The sequence below is a fragment of the Artemia sp. Qi Xiang Cuo genome, chromosome 7, assembly GCF_049724085.1.
Source record: "Artemia sp. Qi Xiang Cuo chromosome 7, ASM4972408v1, whole genome shotgun sequence".
Lineage (NCBI taxonomy): Eukaryota > Metazoa > Arthropoda > Branchiopoda > Anostraca > Artemiidae > Artemia > Artemia sp. Qi Xiang Cuo.
In genome coordinates this window covers 1,025,085-1,042,395 of record NC_142800.1, presented here as the reverse complement: position 1 = coordinate 1,042,395, position 17,311 = coordinate 1,025,085, and the positions used below count along the sequence as shown (strand labels likewise).

Genomic DNA, 17,311 nt, shown 5'->3' with positions numbered 1-17,311 from the left:
TCCCTCCTAAACCAATTTTACAACTTGAGGTACTCATCCTTTTCGCCCACAACTTTACTTAATGGCTTTTTGAATACCCCAACACTGAATTTTCTTAAAAAAGAGAAAAAAAGTTAGATCAATTCTGAATTTTACCAATGAAAATGAAAAAAAACTTCCTTTTCAGTTCTGAATTTCTCAAAGACATTAGACATTTAAATTTATGTACTAAATTAGCCTGCGTAATATAGCGAAGGCCATACCAAGATTGTGAGTATTTTCTATGACGACAAAAAGTTTTAATTATAATCCTATATTTCTGAAGTTCAATTCAATTTTTTAATAATGATATGGACTCATTTTAAGTTCTGTTCCAAATTTTTAATAGAAAATAGAAAAAGTTATATTTTATTTATGAATATTTGCTATGAAGATATGGACCCACAATTCTGAGTTTTCTCTAATTCTGAGTTTTCTCAAAGAAGGACAAAAATGTTCAAGTTCTCTTCTGAATTTTCTTAAAGAAGAGAAAAAAAGTTAGATCAATTCTGACCAATGAAAATGAAAAAACGCTTCCATTTCAGTTCTTAATTTCTCAAAGACATAAAAAATTTAAAGTTCTGTTCTAAATTTTTCCGTAGAAGATAGGAAAAGTTATACTATGATTGTGATTATTTTCCATGAAGATAAAAAGTTTCACTTTAATTCCAAATTTTCTTAAATTCAGTTCCGATTTTGCTCAAAGAGATTAAAAAGTTTTTAGTTCTGTTCCAAATTTTTCGTAGAAGATAGAAAAAAGTTATACTTCGATCGTGAATATTCACGATGAAGAAAAGGAGTTCCAATTTAGTTCTGATTTTTCTGCAAGAAATGCAAAATCTTCAAGTTCTCTTCTGAATTTTCTTCAAGAAGAGAAAGAGTTAGCTGAATTCTGAAATTTAAAAATGAAAATGAAAAAAGCTTCCATTTCAATTCTTAATTTCTCAAAGACATAAAAAATGTAAAGTTATGTTCTAAATTTTTCTGTAGAAGATAGGAAAAGTTATACTATGATTGTGATTATTTTCAATGAAGATAAAAAGTTTCACTTTAATTCTAAATTTTCTTAAATTCAGTTCCGATTTTTCTCAAAGAGATGAAAAATTTAAAGTACTGTTCCAAATTTTTCGTAGAAGATAGAAAAAAGTTATACTTTGATCGTGAATATTCACCAAGAAGATAAGGAGCTCCACTTTAATTCTGAGTATTCTCGAAGAAGTGCAAAATGTTCAAGTTTTCTTTGGAATTTTCTTAAAGTAGAGAAAAAAGTTGGCTCAATTCTGAAATTTACCAATGAAAATGAAAGAAGGCTTCCATTATAGTTTTTAATTTCTCAAAGAGATGAAAAATTTAAAGTTCTTTTCCAAATTTTTCATAGAAGATAGAAAAAGTTATAGTATGATTATGATTATTTTCCATGAAGATAAAAAGTTTCACTTTAATTCTAAATTTTCTTAAATTCAGTTCCGATTTTTCTCAATGAGATGAAAAAAATTAAAGTTCTTTTTCAAATCTTTCTTAGAAGATAGAAAAAGTTATACTTTGATCGTGAATATTCGCCATGAAGATAAGGAGCTCTACTTTAATTCTGAGTTTTCTCGAAGACATGCAAAATATTCAAGTTCTCTTCTGAATTTTCTTAAAGAAGAGAAAAAAAACGTTAGCTCAATTCTGAAATTTACCAAAGAAAATGAAAAAGCTTTCACTTCAGTTCTTAATTTCTCAAAGACAAAAAATTTAAAGTTCTGTTCTAAATTTTTCCGTAGAAGATAGAAAAATTTATACTATGATTTTGATTATTTTCCATGAAGATAAAAAGTTTCACTTTAATTCTAAATTTTCTTAAATTCAGTTCCGACTTTTCTCAAAGAGATGAAAAAATTTTAAGTTCTGTTCCAGATTTTTCATAGAAGATATAAAAAGTTATACTTTGATTGTGAATATTCACCATGAAGATAAGGAGCTCCACTTTAATTCTGAATTTTCTTGAATAAGTGCAAAATGTTCAAGTTCTCTTCTGAATTTTCTTAAAGAAGAGAAAGAGTTAGCTCAATTCTGAAATTCACCAATGAAAATGAAAAAAGCTTCTATTTCAGTTCTTAATTTCTCAAAGACCTAAAAATTTAAAGTTCTTTTCTACATTTTTCCGTAGAAGATAGGAAAAGTTATACTATGATTGTGATTATTTTCCAATGAGGATAAAAGTTTCACTTTAATTCTAAATTTTCTTAAATTCAGTTCCGATTTTTCTCAAAGCGATAAAAAAATTTTAAGTTATGTTCCAAATTTTTCATAGAAGATAGAAAAAGTTATACTTTGATCGTGAATATTCGCCATGAAGATAAGGAGCTACACTTTAATTCTGAGTTTTCTCGAAGAAGTACAAAATGTTCAAGTTCTCTTCTGAATTTTCTTAAAGAAGAGAAAAAAAGTTAGGTCAAATATGAATTTTACCAATGAAATTGAAAAAAAGCTTCCATTTCAATTCTTAATTTCTCAAAGACATAAAAAATTTAAAGTTCTGTTACAAATTTATCGTAGAAGATAGAAAAAGTTATACTTTGATCGTGAACATTCACCATGAAGATAAGGAGCTCCACTTTAATTCTGAGTTCTCTCAAAGAAGTGAAAACTGTTCTCGTTCTCTTCCAAATTTTCTTAAAGAAGAGAAAGAGTTAGCTCAATTCTGAAATTTACCAATGAAAATGAAAAAAGGCTTCCACTACAGTTCTTAATTTCTCAAAGACATAGAAAATTTTAAGTTCAGTTCTAAATTTTTCCATAGAAGATAGGAAAAGTTATACTATGATTGCCATTATTTTCAATGAAGATAAAAAGTTTCACTTTAATTCTAAATTTTCTTAAATTCAGTTCCAATTTTTCTCAAAGAGATTAAAAAGTTTAAAGCTCTATTCCAAATTTTTCGTAGAAAATAGAAAATAGTTATACTTTGATCGTGAATATTCACCATGAATCTAAAAAGTTCCACTTTAATTCTAAATTTTCTCAATGAAACGCAAAATGTTCAAGTTCTCTTCTAATTTTTCCAAGAAAATAAAAAGGTTCCACTTCAGTTCTGGTTTTTCTCAAAGAGATAAAAATTTTTCATGCAAAAAGCTAAGTAACTGCATTCACGTTAGGTTCATTTAGGTTCACTTAGCGTGGCGCGCCACGCTAATTGAAACTAAATGAACCTAAAAAAAGGTGGTATTGTAGGTTGGCTGCAGGTGTCCAGGAGAAGGAAAAATCAGTTGTGCTGCCATCTATACCTTAATTGAAATGGATGGTAGCAATTGCTTTAGTAAAAAAAAATGAACATAGCTTTTTGCATGATAAATTTTTTGCTTTTTGCATGATAAAAAAATGAACCTAGCTTTTTGCTCAGAATTAAAGTGGAGCTCCTTATCTTCATGGCGAATATTCACGATGAAAGTATAACTTTTTCTATCTTCTATGAAAAATTTGGAACAGAACTTTAAATTTTTTCATCTCTTTGAGAAAAATCGGAACTGAACTTAAGAAAATTTAGAATTAAAGTGAAACTTTTTATCTTCATAGAAAATAATCAAAATCATAGTATAAACTGTCCTATCTTCAGTTAAAAAATTTAGAACAGAAATGATAGTTACTTATTGCTTTGAGAAATTCAGAACTAAAGTGGAAGCTTTTTTTCATTTTCAGTGAAAAATCTCAAAACTGATCTAACTTTTTTCTCTTATTCAAGAGAATTCAGAATAAAACTTGAACATTTTGCACTTCATGGAGAAAAATCAGAATTAAAGTGGAGCTCCTTATCTTCATGGCGAATATTCATGATCAAAGTATAACTTTTTCTATCTTCTATGAAAAATTTGGAACAGAACTTTAAATTTTTTCATCTCTTTGAGAAAAATCGGAACTGAACTTAAGAAAATTTAAACTTAAAGTGAAACTTTTTATCTTCATGGAAAATAATCACAATCATAGTATAACTTTTGCTATCTTCTACGGCAAAATTTAGAACAGAACTTAAAATTTTTTATATCTTTGAGAAATTAAGAACTGAAATGGAAGCTTTTTTTCATTTTCATTGGTAAAATTCAGAATTGATCTAACTTTTTTTCTCTTCTGTAAGAATATTCAGAAGAGAACTTGAAAATTTTGCGCTTCTTCAAAAAAAATCAAAATTAAAGTGGAGCTCCTTATCTTCTTGGTGAATATTCACGATCAAAGTATAACTTTTTTGGATCTTCTAAGAAAAATTTGGAACAGTACTTTAAATTTTTTATGTCTTTGAGAAAAATCGGAACTGAATTTAAGAAAATTTAGAATTAAAGTGAAACTTTTTATCTTCATGGAAAATAATCACAATCATAGTATAACTTTTCCTATCTTTTAAGGAAAAATTTAGAACAGAACTTTAAATTTTATATGTCTTTGAGAAATTAAGAACTGAAATGGAAGCTTTTTTTCATTTTCATTGGTAAATTTTAGAATTGAGCTAACTCTTTCACTTCTTTAAGAAAAATTCAGAAGAGAACTTGAAGATTTTGCATTTCTTCGAGAAAACTCAGAATTAAAGTGGAGCTCCTTATCTTCATGGTGAATATTCACGATCAAAGTATAAATTTTTTTTATCTTCTATTAAAAATTTTGAACAGAACTTAAAGTTTTTTCATCTCTTTGAAAAAAATCGGAACTGAATTTAAGAAAATTTAGAATTAAATTGAAACTTTTTTCCTTCATGGAAAATATTTAGAATCATAGTATGACTTTTCCTATCTTCTATGGAAAAATTTAGAACAGCAGTTTAAATTTTTTAATGTCTTTGAGCAATTAAGAACTAAAATGGAAGCTTTTTTTCATTTTTATTGGTAAAATTCAGAATTGATCTAACTTGTTTTCTCTTCTTTAAGAAAATTCAGAAGAGAACTTGAAAAATTTAAACTTCTTCGAGAAAACTTAGAATTAAAGTGGAGCTCCTTATCTTCATGGCGAATATTCACGATCAAAGTATAACTTTTTCTATCTTCTATGAAAAATTTGGAACAGAACTTTAAATTTTTTCATCTCTTTGAAAAAAATTGAAACTGAATTTAAGAAAATTTAGAATTAAAGTGAAACTTCTTATATTCATGGAAGATATTCAGAATCATAGTATGACTTTTCCTATCTTCCACGGAAAAATTTAGAACAGAACTTAAAATTTCTTATGTCTTTGACAAATTAAGAACTGAAATGGAAGCTTTTTTTCATTTTCATAGGTAAAATTCAGAATTGATCTAACTTTTTTTCTCTTCTTTAAGAAAATTCAGAAGAGAACTTGAACATTTTGCACTTCTTCGAGAAAAATCAGAATTAAAGTGGAGCTCCTTATCTTCATGGTGAATATTCATGATCAAAGTATAACTTTTTCTATCTTCTATGAAAAAATTCGAACAGAACTTTAATTTTTTTCACCTCTTTGAGAAAAATCGGAACTAAATTTAAGAAAATTTAGAATTAAAGTGAAACTTTTTATCTTCATGGAAAATAATCACAATCATAGTATAACTTCCTATCTTCTACGGAAAAATTTAGAACAGAACTTTAAGTTTTTTGTGTCTTTGAGAAATTAAGAACTGAAATGGAAGCTTTTTTTTCATTTTCATTGGTAAAATTCAGAATTGAGCTAACTTTTTTCTCTTCTTTAAGAAAATTCAGTGTTGGGGTGTTCAAAAAGCCATAAAGTAAAGTTGTGGGTGAAAAGGATGAGTAATTCAAGTTGTAAAATTGGTTTAGGAGGGACATTAGGAAAGGAACTTGTTCTGAAAAGATACAAAAAAGCCTTTTGAAAGTATTGCTTGATGTTGGGTATTCAAAAGCTATGAAGTAAAGTTGTGGGTGAAAAGGATGAGTACTTCAAGTTGTAAAATTGGCTTATGATGGGTTGTATGTAAAGAACTTGTTCTGAAAAGATATAATAAAGCCTTTGAAAAGTATTGCTTGATGTTGGGTTATGCAAAAAGTCGTAAAGTAAAGTTGTGGTGAAAATGATGAGTACTTCAAGTTGTAAAATTGGTTTAGTAGGGACATTACGTAAAGAACTTGTTCTGAAAAGATATAATAAAGCCTTTTGAAAAGTATTGCTTGATGTTGCGGTATGCAAAAAGTCGTAAAGTAAAGTTGTGGTGAAAAAGATGAGTACTTCAACTTGTAAAATTGGTTTAGTAGGGACATTACGTAAAGAACTTGTTCTGAAAAAATATAATAAAGCCTTTTGAAAAGTATTGCTTGGTGTTGGGGTATGGAAAAAGTCGTAAAGTTTTGGGTGAAAAAGATGAGTACTTCAAGTTGTAAAATTGGATTAGGAGGGACATTACGTAAAGAACTTGTTCTGAAAAGATATAATAAAGCCTTTTGAAAAGTATTGCTTGGTGTTGGTATGTGCAAAAAGTACTAAAGTAAAGTTGTGGGTAAAAAAGATGAGTATTTCAACTTGTGAAATTGTTTTAGGAAGGACATTATGAAAAGAAATTGTTCTGAAAAGATATAATAAAGCCTTTTGAAAACAATTGCTTGATGTTGGGGTATGCAAAAAGCCGTAAAGTAAAGTTTTGGTGAAAAAGATGAGTACTTCAAGTTGTAAAATTGGTTTAGGAAGGACATTACGTAAAGAACTTTTTCCTGAAAAGATATAATAAAGCCTTTTGAAAAGTATTGCTTGATGTTGGGCTATGCAAAAAGTCGTAAAGTAAAGTTTTGGTTGAAAAGGATGAGTACTTCAACTTGTAAAAAAGGTTTAGGAGGGACATTAGGAAAGGAACTTGTTCTGAAAAGATACAAAAAAGCCTTTTGAAAAGTATTGCTTGGTGTTGGGTATGCAAAAAGCCGTAAAGTAAAGTTGTGTGTGAAAAAGCTGAGTACTTCAAGTTGTAAAATTGGTTTAGGAGGGATATTACGTAAAGAACTTGTTCTGAAATAATATAATAAAGTCATTTGAAAAGTGTTGCTTGGTGTTGGGGTATGCAAAAGTCGTAAAGTAAAGTTGTGGGTGAAAAAGATGAGTACTTCAACTTGTAAAATTGGTTTAGGAGGGATATTACGCGAAGAACTTGTTCTGAAAAGATATAATAAAGCCTTTTGAAATGTGGGGGCCCTTCTTTGTCTCAAGTACACAAAAAAAGTATTAAAAAAATGGGGAGGGGAGCTCTTTCGGGGCGCCGGGGCCCTTTGGGGGGGGGGGGGCGCCGGAGGCCCTTTGGGGGCACCGGGGGACCCTCTGGGTTTGGGGTAGGGGACCTTACAGCACTTTTCAAATGGAACTTGGGTATTATAACAACCATCGAGTTTCACCTCAAATCATCTTCTAAAATCATATTCTAAAATGTCTCAAACTGTTTCGCCTAAATCCTTTCTTCTAAAATGTTTCGAACGTTTTCCCCCAAGTCTTCTTCTAAAATGTCTCAAACAGTTTCCCCTAAATAATTCCTAAACGTAATTTCTGCGTGTTCCTTTAGTTTTGGCATCCCTGCGCTGTCACATTTGAAATTCTCAGGAAATAATTCCCGCGTTAATCTCTTCATCTCTTGGTTACTCTATTAAGGCTTCGATAGAATATTAATTTATCGCTAAGCCTAAAGATCTGAGAAGCCATATTTAAAAATAGAATATCAATTTATCTCTGTCACTAAAGACCGTTTATCTCTCAGACCTAAAGATCAAAGAAGCCATAATGTTTTCTTAATTCCCCTTTCGTGGATCAATAATTCACCGTCAGATTATGTAATCAATTTCTCAGAAATCCATTTCCCCTCTTGTCCTAGTCGATTATGTAATCAATTTCTCAGAAATCCAGTTCCCCTCGAGTCGATCAATACATTGTCCCGTCAATGCGCATGTGCAAACTTCGTCCCGGAGTGAATACACCTAGAAACAGCATCTGATTGACCTTGAAATAGGCGTCATTGACCCTATTAGACTCGATCAATAAACTGACTGTGACGTCACTCCCCTCGAAGTCATTGTTAGCTTCCTACTACTCATGCTTTAAAATTAAATCGAGAGGCATTGTGTGCATGCTGGTTGCCTCTAAAACATGTCTGTAATATCCCAAGAACGACTGAGGGTATTAATTTAAAACTTTCAGGACTTCTACTGTTACTACTTCTGCACTTACAATTTAACTAAATCAAAACAGTGTAAGTGTATCCAGGTTGTCGAAGAGCATAGATATAATTTTCTAGGAATGGTATTAAGTTTTATTTTTCAGGTCAACTTGAAGGGGTATAACTGCTGCACCCCCTAGAACTTCAAATTTACCCTAGATATGGCTGAAAAACCAGATGGTTGAAAAGCAGAAGGTTGAAAAAGTAGTTGAAAAAAGGTAGATGCCTAGAAATGCAGTTGATAAAAGAAAGGAAGATGGTTGAAAAAGCTGAAAATAAACAGCTGGAATGACAGAATAAAAGTAAAACAAGAAGCAATTATCCATAATGTCTTGGAATGATTTAGCTTTAATCTAAGAAGATTAATGCTGAAGCTTATTGATGATTTTTGGTGATTAACGAGCAGAAATTAATATGAGCAGGGCTGACAACCCCCATGCCTTCTCAAGACCAGAACATAGTTTGCACTTCACTAGAAACAAAATACATATTAAATGCTTTCACTTTTTAACTTTAACAAATCAAAGATTATGAATACATTAAGGAATAAATATCAGTATACATATATATATATATATATATATATATATATATATATATATATATATATATATATATATATATATATATATATATATATATATATATATATATATATATATATATATATATATATATATATATATATATATATATATATATATATATATATATATATATATAACTGACAATCCACGTTCATTTGTTCTTGCAGTAATGATAGTTAAGGTAGGCATGTCATACATGTTTCTTTCGGGGAACCTAATAATAAAACAACACCTTTTATTTAATAATTCAAAAAAAGTGTTCAAAAATTTGAAATTCTATTTTTGGGGGGAGGGGGAGTGAGACCCCTCTCTCGGTATGCCCCTTAGTCCAGAGCCATCCATCTACAAAAATAATACGCACCAGTTGGCACCCCCCGCAGGTATGGCGTGAATGTGTCCCGTGTCCCGTGTGACCTGGTATGTGTCCCGTGTGACCTGAAGAGGCACGACACTGTGGAACTGGGCCGCGTGTGGTGGAACAAGTGATATATGCAAGGTGATGGTGAAGGGGCAATCCATCGATGGTAATTGACAGAAAATAGTATGTTTTGACTGAACATCATAGGCAGATTAAGCTCTCTATTGGTTACTTTTTTCTATTAAATCTAATATTTGTTTCTTTTAACTTTAATAGCTGTCTTTTAATATCTGTTTTTAAACTATATTTGTGGTACAAGGGGGCGGCTTCCCAGTTCATATATCTAGTAATTTCTGTTCGTTTGAATATCAGTTTAATTTCTGGTGCATTATATTTTCATTATTAGTCTCATTTTTTATTAAGTCTATCTATTAGTTCATTGTTAATTATAATTTCTGTTATTTTCTTTTGTTTTTTTTGTTCTGCTCAAGACATGGCTTTACTCTTTACTTGGTTAAAAAAAATTATTTAATAAAAAAAAAAAAAGATTCTGAAAACGTCACCGATCGATGGAACAGGAACAATTTTTCTATGGCTCAAAACCCATTTTAGTAAAGAATTAGTTGTGATTTGGTATGGTCCATTTATGGATGTATGCCTTTGGGTCTTCCTTTTATATAAGTTATAAATTAATTTTCTTTAATAAAACTGCGTCTTGTTTAATGTTTAATTAGTCCGGCGGCATACCGAGAAAAAATCTCATAGTCTTTGACATAATGTTAATTCACCTTACCGTGCCTGTTGTTTGTACAAGGAAGCTTTTCGGACATGTAACAAAATAATCCAAAACCAATTTTAATATAAAAAAGTCCATATTTCGGCGAATGGGTATGGCACATTCGGAAAAATCAGAAAACTTGTAAATATCTTGGACAATTCCAAAATAAGATCGAGTCAATGAAATAAACCAATAGTATGTCCATTTTGAGGGGGTGGTCCGTGTAGGGGCAGATCCAGTGGGTGGTTTTAGGGGTATGTGCCTCTCCCCCAGAAGATCCAAATGGGTACCCATTACAGAGATGGAGGGGCGAAAAATACCGACGGGGGAGCCAAATTTCATCGGTCCCCCTTCTGTAAAACGTTAATTATGTATCCAACTCTGGCACTGTAAATCTAAATATTATAAAAAGTTTTATTTAACTTCTTTGCAATTGCTGCAGTCGATGCATGTTTTGGCAACTACATAAGTATACCATTATCTCCAGGGGGTCTTCTGCCGCCTTTTTCGGGAACGTTCCAGAGTATGTATCTCTTCAAATAGGTTTAAAAGCATAACCAGTAAGATATTTTTACCCCTAAAAACATTACTGATATGGTTAATTTCACATACCGGATGCAAAGACCACACTAGATAATTGACCCGTAAGGGCATGCATTTAGCATATCATACAAGAGATGTATCACTAAAAATGATACGCTCCACGCTTATGACATTGCAAGCCTAATGCCCGAGCAACACCATAGTTACATCTGCTGTGTAAAACAAGATTTATGAATGATTAGATTTTAACGTCACACTTGTGCTACACATGTTGATCATTGAAAGGGCAAGAAACCATCATGTAAAACCAATATCAACACTACTTTTTCCCCAGGCATTGTCTACTATCACCAAGGCTCTGTCCAGAGAGTAACAAACATGCATATAAACAATTTTATACGTTTTCTAAAATATTTCTGGAATCCCTTTTCTCGCAAAAAATAATACCCCCCCCTGAACAAAAATCTTGGATACGCCCTTGACTATCACTTTGTCTTTGCATCTTTTGCCAGATTTATCATATGCAAATATGAAATCTGCTTTTCATGTCTTCCGATTCTCTTTTGAGAAAAATTATAAACCTTCACTTTACTTGGCCAATATACAAACCTTCAACAAGGTTTACACTTGAAAATTGAACATTGTTCAACCGAACGCATTAGGAAAGGGATACCGTACAATATTCGCGCTGTTGTCCCATGTAATTTTGACCTTGTGGACAAGTGTAAACGCAACATGGGCCCTGTATTTTATGATAAAGAACACAATATTTAGACAGGTTTAAGGGCAAATTTCTCAAGCTTTATAAAAAAAAAAAAAAAAAAAAAAAAAAAAAAATAGAAGTTTACATACATTGGAAACAAATGTTTACCGTTAACGAAAAGTCTTTTGACATTTTGTTCCGATGCTAGATTTTCGCGAAACTCCAGAATTAAATAACGACGAAGACCACACTGCTTTTCCATCATAAACAACAAGTAGAACAATAGGGAATTTTTTTATATAAGACAGTGGAACGCAACCTTAAATGAATATTTCGAACCTCTATCCATGGCCCTAGCGACATTTCTTCAATGAAGTAATAACTATAACATCATAACTAGGACGACATTTTTAGTCCTACAGACTGTAATAGCAAATTTTCGTGTCCAAGTTTAGAAGCAATATTTCAAAACTACAAATTTTTAAAATATAAAATATGTCTCTCCAGAGCTTATGATCTTTTATTTTGTAAGTTGTTTAGAATGTTGATCCTACTGAGAAAAAAGAGGACCTCGGCGTATTTTGTGGTGAATGGGAATAAGATCTGATAGTTGCTTTAACCCTTGGATTGTTTCCCAACTAGATTCCAGCCAATACACTTTTCTGTTATTTGATAGGTGGGCTTATGCTTTGACAATTTATTTTGATATTCTGTTACAGGTTTTACAGATATTACCAGCATTAATACTTCTCGGTTAAAAGCTGAAACATCAGAAAAACTGAAACTCATCCAACTAGATTTGACAACCTTGGATGATAAACAGTCAAAAACCGTCGAATCACTGGTTGCACAACGAGAAGGAGGTATTTTATTTACCTTAATTACCTTTAATGTACGTTTACCTTTAGTTAGCATGACAAGCGTAGATATATCTAACGTGATTTGAAATCGGCATTCATTTTTTAACGCACCAAGCACTTCAAAATTAAAATTAGTTTTGCCCCCTACCTGGACTCATTTTAGGTCTATTCATACGGGAGAGCAACGGTTTTCTAAGTTTATCATTTGAGGGGTTGTTTCAAACTATGACGTTTATAGGTTAGTATCACATTTTTGACAGTCCTGCAACATTAAACCGTGACTATTAAAGTAAATTCGACAATTTTCTTTGTCCTCGACAATTCGAACATTAGCAATCTGTTGACCCCCTAATACAACTACAGGTACTGGTGCATTATGCAGGCACCGTCAAGAAGTCAAGTTTGGTTAATGCTAATGAAATAAAATAAAATTGGACGAATATATAATAGTTAAGAAACAAACTTGGGCTACATATTTGCACATTAGGGAGGGGGGGGGGGTAAATCATAGCATATACTAAATACGTAACCTAACCCAACCTAGGTACCTTTCTCCCTCCTAAATGCCAAAAAAACAATCGTTTAAATATTGATAAACCACGCTTTGCCATCAATTTATCTAGCAAATCACCCGTTGTCTGCTAATGAAATAGCAGTTTGACAGGTTTCGAGACTGGTTTCTTTGATACAATGCATAACGATGCCCGCATAATGCACCAGTACCCAATTACATCTTCAAAAGCAAGCTACACCTCCTTAAGCTCTTTGGTGACATAAGTTTAAGCTTCTCTTGGTTTTTCACCCGCATTTCCGTTTTCTCTGGTTTTTCGCCTCTTAGAATCGAAAACTACGTAACTGCTCATAAAGCACTTCTTCATCAAAAATTGATTCCCGATTTTCCTTACTTTTTAAGACAAATATGATTCTGTAAGTTTTCGCAAAATCAATTCAAAATCAGATTGCTTTTTCACTGTCCTTGGTATTTTGAAAAATAAATCGTCTATAAAGTCTGCACCCCGCTTACTCCTCTAAGGTATCCACTGTGGAGGGGGATTGCGGCTTTGGCTAGTACTAGCTTTTCAAGCGGTTGTGAAAGGGCGGGCTTTTTATTTTGAAATAGAGAAGTATTAGGTAATGAACAAATTACTGGTACCTACATGTATGGTTTTCACATTAAATAAAGATACCCTGTCGTAGTGTCTACTAAAATCCATAGAACATATAACATTGGGAATTACACACGCTACAAATTTTGAAAGTTTAGATTTTTCTGTGTAAAAAATACTGCCATCTAATTTTTGATTGCCCCAAAGTAAAACAACCACCGACCAGGAACCATTAAACTCCCAAAACTACCAATAACTCAAAATGATTTATCGATCGTGACAATAAATAAAAGCTAACAACAACTTGAATCAGATACTTCTGATAAAATGGTTATCCGCTGGTAAGAGGTATGTTACATAAGCCAGTGAAGTTCTCAGCAAAGTATAAACACATACTGAACAAGTACTGACAAAATCTATCCTCTCCACACAAATAAAGTGACCCTTTGTCCGTGTCTCTTGAGACAATTCCATACCGATGCAAACCTGGCGAGTAAACTACAAGGTCTATAGGTGATCATACTTGTTTAATAAAACCTATATTAAATTTAAGTTATAGGCTTAGAGCGGTTAAGTAGTACAATATTTACCTTCTAGGGGCGCTGAGGTGCGCGGGGTCACTTTTGTAGAGTTTTGTCAGTACTTGTTCTGTATGTATTTATACTTTGGTTCTCAGCGTTCTGTGGCACAAGAGGCAACTGGGACCTCAAACATAACAAAGGGGAGGTCTTCAACATCGCAGACACCCTAATTGACGCAATTTACAGTGTGTGGAGAAAGCTTCACTCTCTTGGAGCCGAGCTATGAGGCCAGCCAGGTTGACCATCCTAATCCCCAAAACAAATAGATAAATGTATAGATCAAGCTATTGAAGATCAAAGGGTTAAAACAAGCATAACACTTAGAAGTATAAGACACTCGGGGGTCCATTAAAAATATATAAATAAAAATCTATAATATATAAATGTGTCAATAACTTATAAAGAAAATATGTGAGTATTTTCAGCGTTTTATTTTTCACAAATGTTCCTTTATTGACCAACGTTTAACCATGTGCAAAGGTATTAAAATAAGGATTTTTGGAAGTAAAATCGGTCGTCATGGGTCAACCCAACCAGATTTGTATCCTTTAAAATTTAGTTTTTCACACTAAGAGTGATACTACCTCTTAGTCGATACCACCAAATTCTCTTCCAAAATTTGTTGTTCTCATTAAGGTCTCCTTAGTCTGTCTTTACTCTGAAAGTTTCTTGGCGATCGAAAAAAAAAAAAAATTTTATCCCATTTTGGGATGTCAAGAATTTATACAACGCATTTTTCTCAAAATTTTTTCTCCTCTTAGGTCCTTTTTTATCAATGTGTATTTTCAGTAAGTGGCAAGACAGTCGGAGCCAAAAAATTTGGTTCTGTTTTAAGTGTTGTGAATGCAACAAATTGTTTTCCATAATTTATGACTTCATTCGGCTTCCCCTTTACCTTTCTACATGTTCTGTACGTTTTAGCCAATCAGAGTAAACAAAAATTTGTCGACCCAGTTTTAGGTGTCACACATGGATACAACCAATCTTCAAAATGCTTGATCTCTTCTGAGGTACCCAACCCTGTCTCTATGCCCTGTAAGTCTTAGGCTTATAAGAAACGAATGAAATTTAAGGCCCATATTAAGGCGTCACTAATCAATACAGCCATAACTAGTTTCAAATTTGCGTCCTTATAAATCGTCTCAAGCACTTACTCTGCTTCCTTTTTTGAGTAGTCCAAGTTAAGACTATGAACCCTGAGTAAGTTTGGTTTTGAATAATTTCAATTTAACCTGAAATTGAATTTCTGAACCGATGGAAAATTGTAAACCTTTCATTTAAGTAAAGTTGTCCTAGAGTCTATTTCAAGAACATGTAACATTTAACCATACAAGTGGTACATTATGTCGGCTGATAGACTATAGGAGAGACACAGAAAATATTGCGCCTATTTTTGAACGTCACAAATAGCTATAACATAACATTTGTGGGTTTGATTACAGTTTTATTGGCGATGTCAAAACGTAGCTTCAATGGAGATCAAATAATAAGTATTTTTAGTTTTCCGTATCTGCTTTGAAAAAAAAAAAGTTTCTCAGTCCAACACATTTTTTTTACTAGACTCCCCTAGGCCTGGGGATTAAACGGTAGTAAGTTTCAAATTTATGAAAGACAAGATGTTTCATATTTCTCTAATACCCTTGAAAGGTTCAAACTAATTGGAAAATTTTTCCTACCTTTTTTGGACCCTGGTTTCGGCTGAGGAATCCCAAGATTAAATTTATTCTTGTACGCTAGGGTCCACTTGGTCCAGGGAATTACAGGTTTAAATTAAATCTGTTCAGAAAAAAAGTTTATTGTTCATTTTTTGGCCTAATTTGCAAAGAGAACTGTCCATGTGATTCGGGTCAATCGTCCAGAGAACTACCCTTGATTTTCGGATAATAATTTTGGTCAATCTCCTTTTTCCGCTGTAAAAAATATTTGAAAATAATTGAGAAGTTGTATTATGTCCCTCCTTCCCCCCGCGGACTGTGAGGTCATGTAATTCCTGGAGACATAATCATTGGACCATTTGACTATTCTGAATAAAATGGCTAGCTTAAAAATTTCATTGAATATTTTAGCGGTTACGGGGTGTAGTATGACGAAAATACCACGGAAAGCTGACATCTCTCCAATCGCTTTTGACTCTTAAAAGGGGCACTAGAGCTTTTGATTTCCAATAGAATGAGCTGTCTTCAAATTTTCTACGACCCCTCCTTCCAAAGAAAGAAATAATTTAAGAAAAGCCTATAGTTCTTTACTAACGTAACGCTAGAGTGATACCTCTGATCCTAACATTCTTCATTAGAAGACTGATAGCTTTCCCCACGTCTGATCCTTCATTTCTGATGAATCATACCAGGAGCTTTAAGGGAAGGGAAGTAGAATAGGGGGATAATCCCTAGGTTAGGTTCAACACTATTTTTCTTAGTTGTTTGTTAATGTTACATTTAAATTACGAGTTAATAATTTTTATTTCAGTATAGAATCAAATCTTTGTTTAGGAATAGTTCCTACGAGTATTTTTCGAATCATTTTAATATAAAGAGGAAATTGTAAACCCAAAGCGGTCATACTGTGAGTCTCACTTTCATTGATAATCAAAGAAGAAAAACATTGTCCTCATAATTAACTTTGAATGTGGGTTTTGCTTATTTTTTAAGTACTGTTTATAATTGGTAAATTAATGTCACCACAAATTAGAGAAACTTGTAAAGGAAAATAGCTTTTAATTTTCTCTTCATTTTCACTGTGAACTATAGTATTTTAATTTACTGATTCTATTATTCCTATTTTTTGCAAAGAAAAAAGAAAGAAAAACTTACTCATTTCTCTGATAAACAAGTTTTTAGAACTATTTATTAAATATAACAACTCTTATATCTTCGATTGTTTAAGACAGGGATTTTTTTTTTCATCTTATGTATTATGATTGCATAAATAAAACTATTCGAAATTTTGTTAATATGAAACTATATCAATCTACTTTCCATTCCCTAAAATATATTAACAGGACTTTTATATAAAACAGGACTTTTAAAGCAGATACCAATGTTACTGCAGGCCAATATGTCTGAACAGAATGTTTCAATCATTATATTCCCTCATCAAAAGTAACTACAACTCGAGGGAAATATTGGTTTAGAGCCCTCGTTCTTCCTGGGACGGAATTTTTACACTAACTATGCTAAAAATCTCACTTTCAAGTGCTATAATGAAAGAAAGTTTAGGATGCCTAGGTCACGCTCCACTGATGAAGGGCGATCGGCTGCTAAAAATCGTAGTTTTGACTACTCATTTGTGGGCTTTAAACGATTGGAATACAATTTACTACCACTACTCCAAACAACTTGTTCCAACACCAAGTAGCCAGAGCCTAACACAGCTGTGCATGCCTATCCTTCACTGCAACCAACTCACAGCTTTACTCTTTAGCCCCTTCAATGGGCTTCAATTTCTTTCAAATCCTTTCTGTGACCTCTTACCGTCCCATTCGCTGATGTCCGTTTTCTGTGACCTCAGATAGATAACCAAATGGCAAAATCGGTGGCAATATATCATCACTTGTCCGTAACACGTAGCCTAGCCATCTTAACCTTTCTTTCGTCATTGAATAAAAAAAAAAAAAATTTCAAATGAAAGTAAGGCGCAACATTAAAACCTAAA

At 32.3% G+C, this 17,311-nt stretch overlaps 1 protein-coding gene across 2 annotated transcripts in view; it reads left to right on the top strand.

Annotated features, from left to right (window-relative positions):
• Positions 1-17,311, top strand: part of LOC148949840 (short-chain dehydrogenase/reductase family 9C member 7-like) — a 162,191-nt gene that overhangs the window by 33,628 nt on the left and 111,252 nt on the right. For both annotated transcript variants that reach the window (XM_089091325.1, XM_089091324.1), the window contains exon 3: positions 11,833-11,976. In XM_089091325.1, the coding sequence (XP_088947451.1) occupies positions 11,833-11,976 (144 nt within the window). The remainder of the gene's footprint in view (positions 1-11,832; positions 11,977-17,311) is intronic.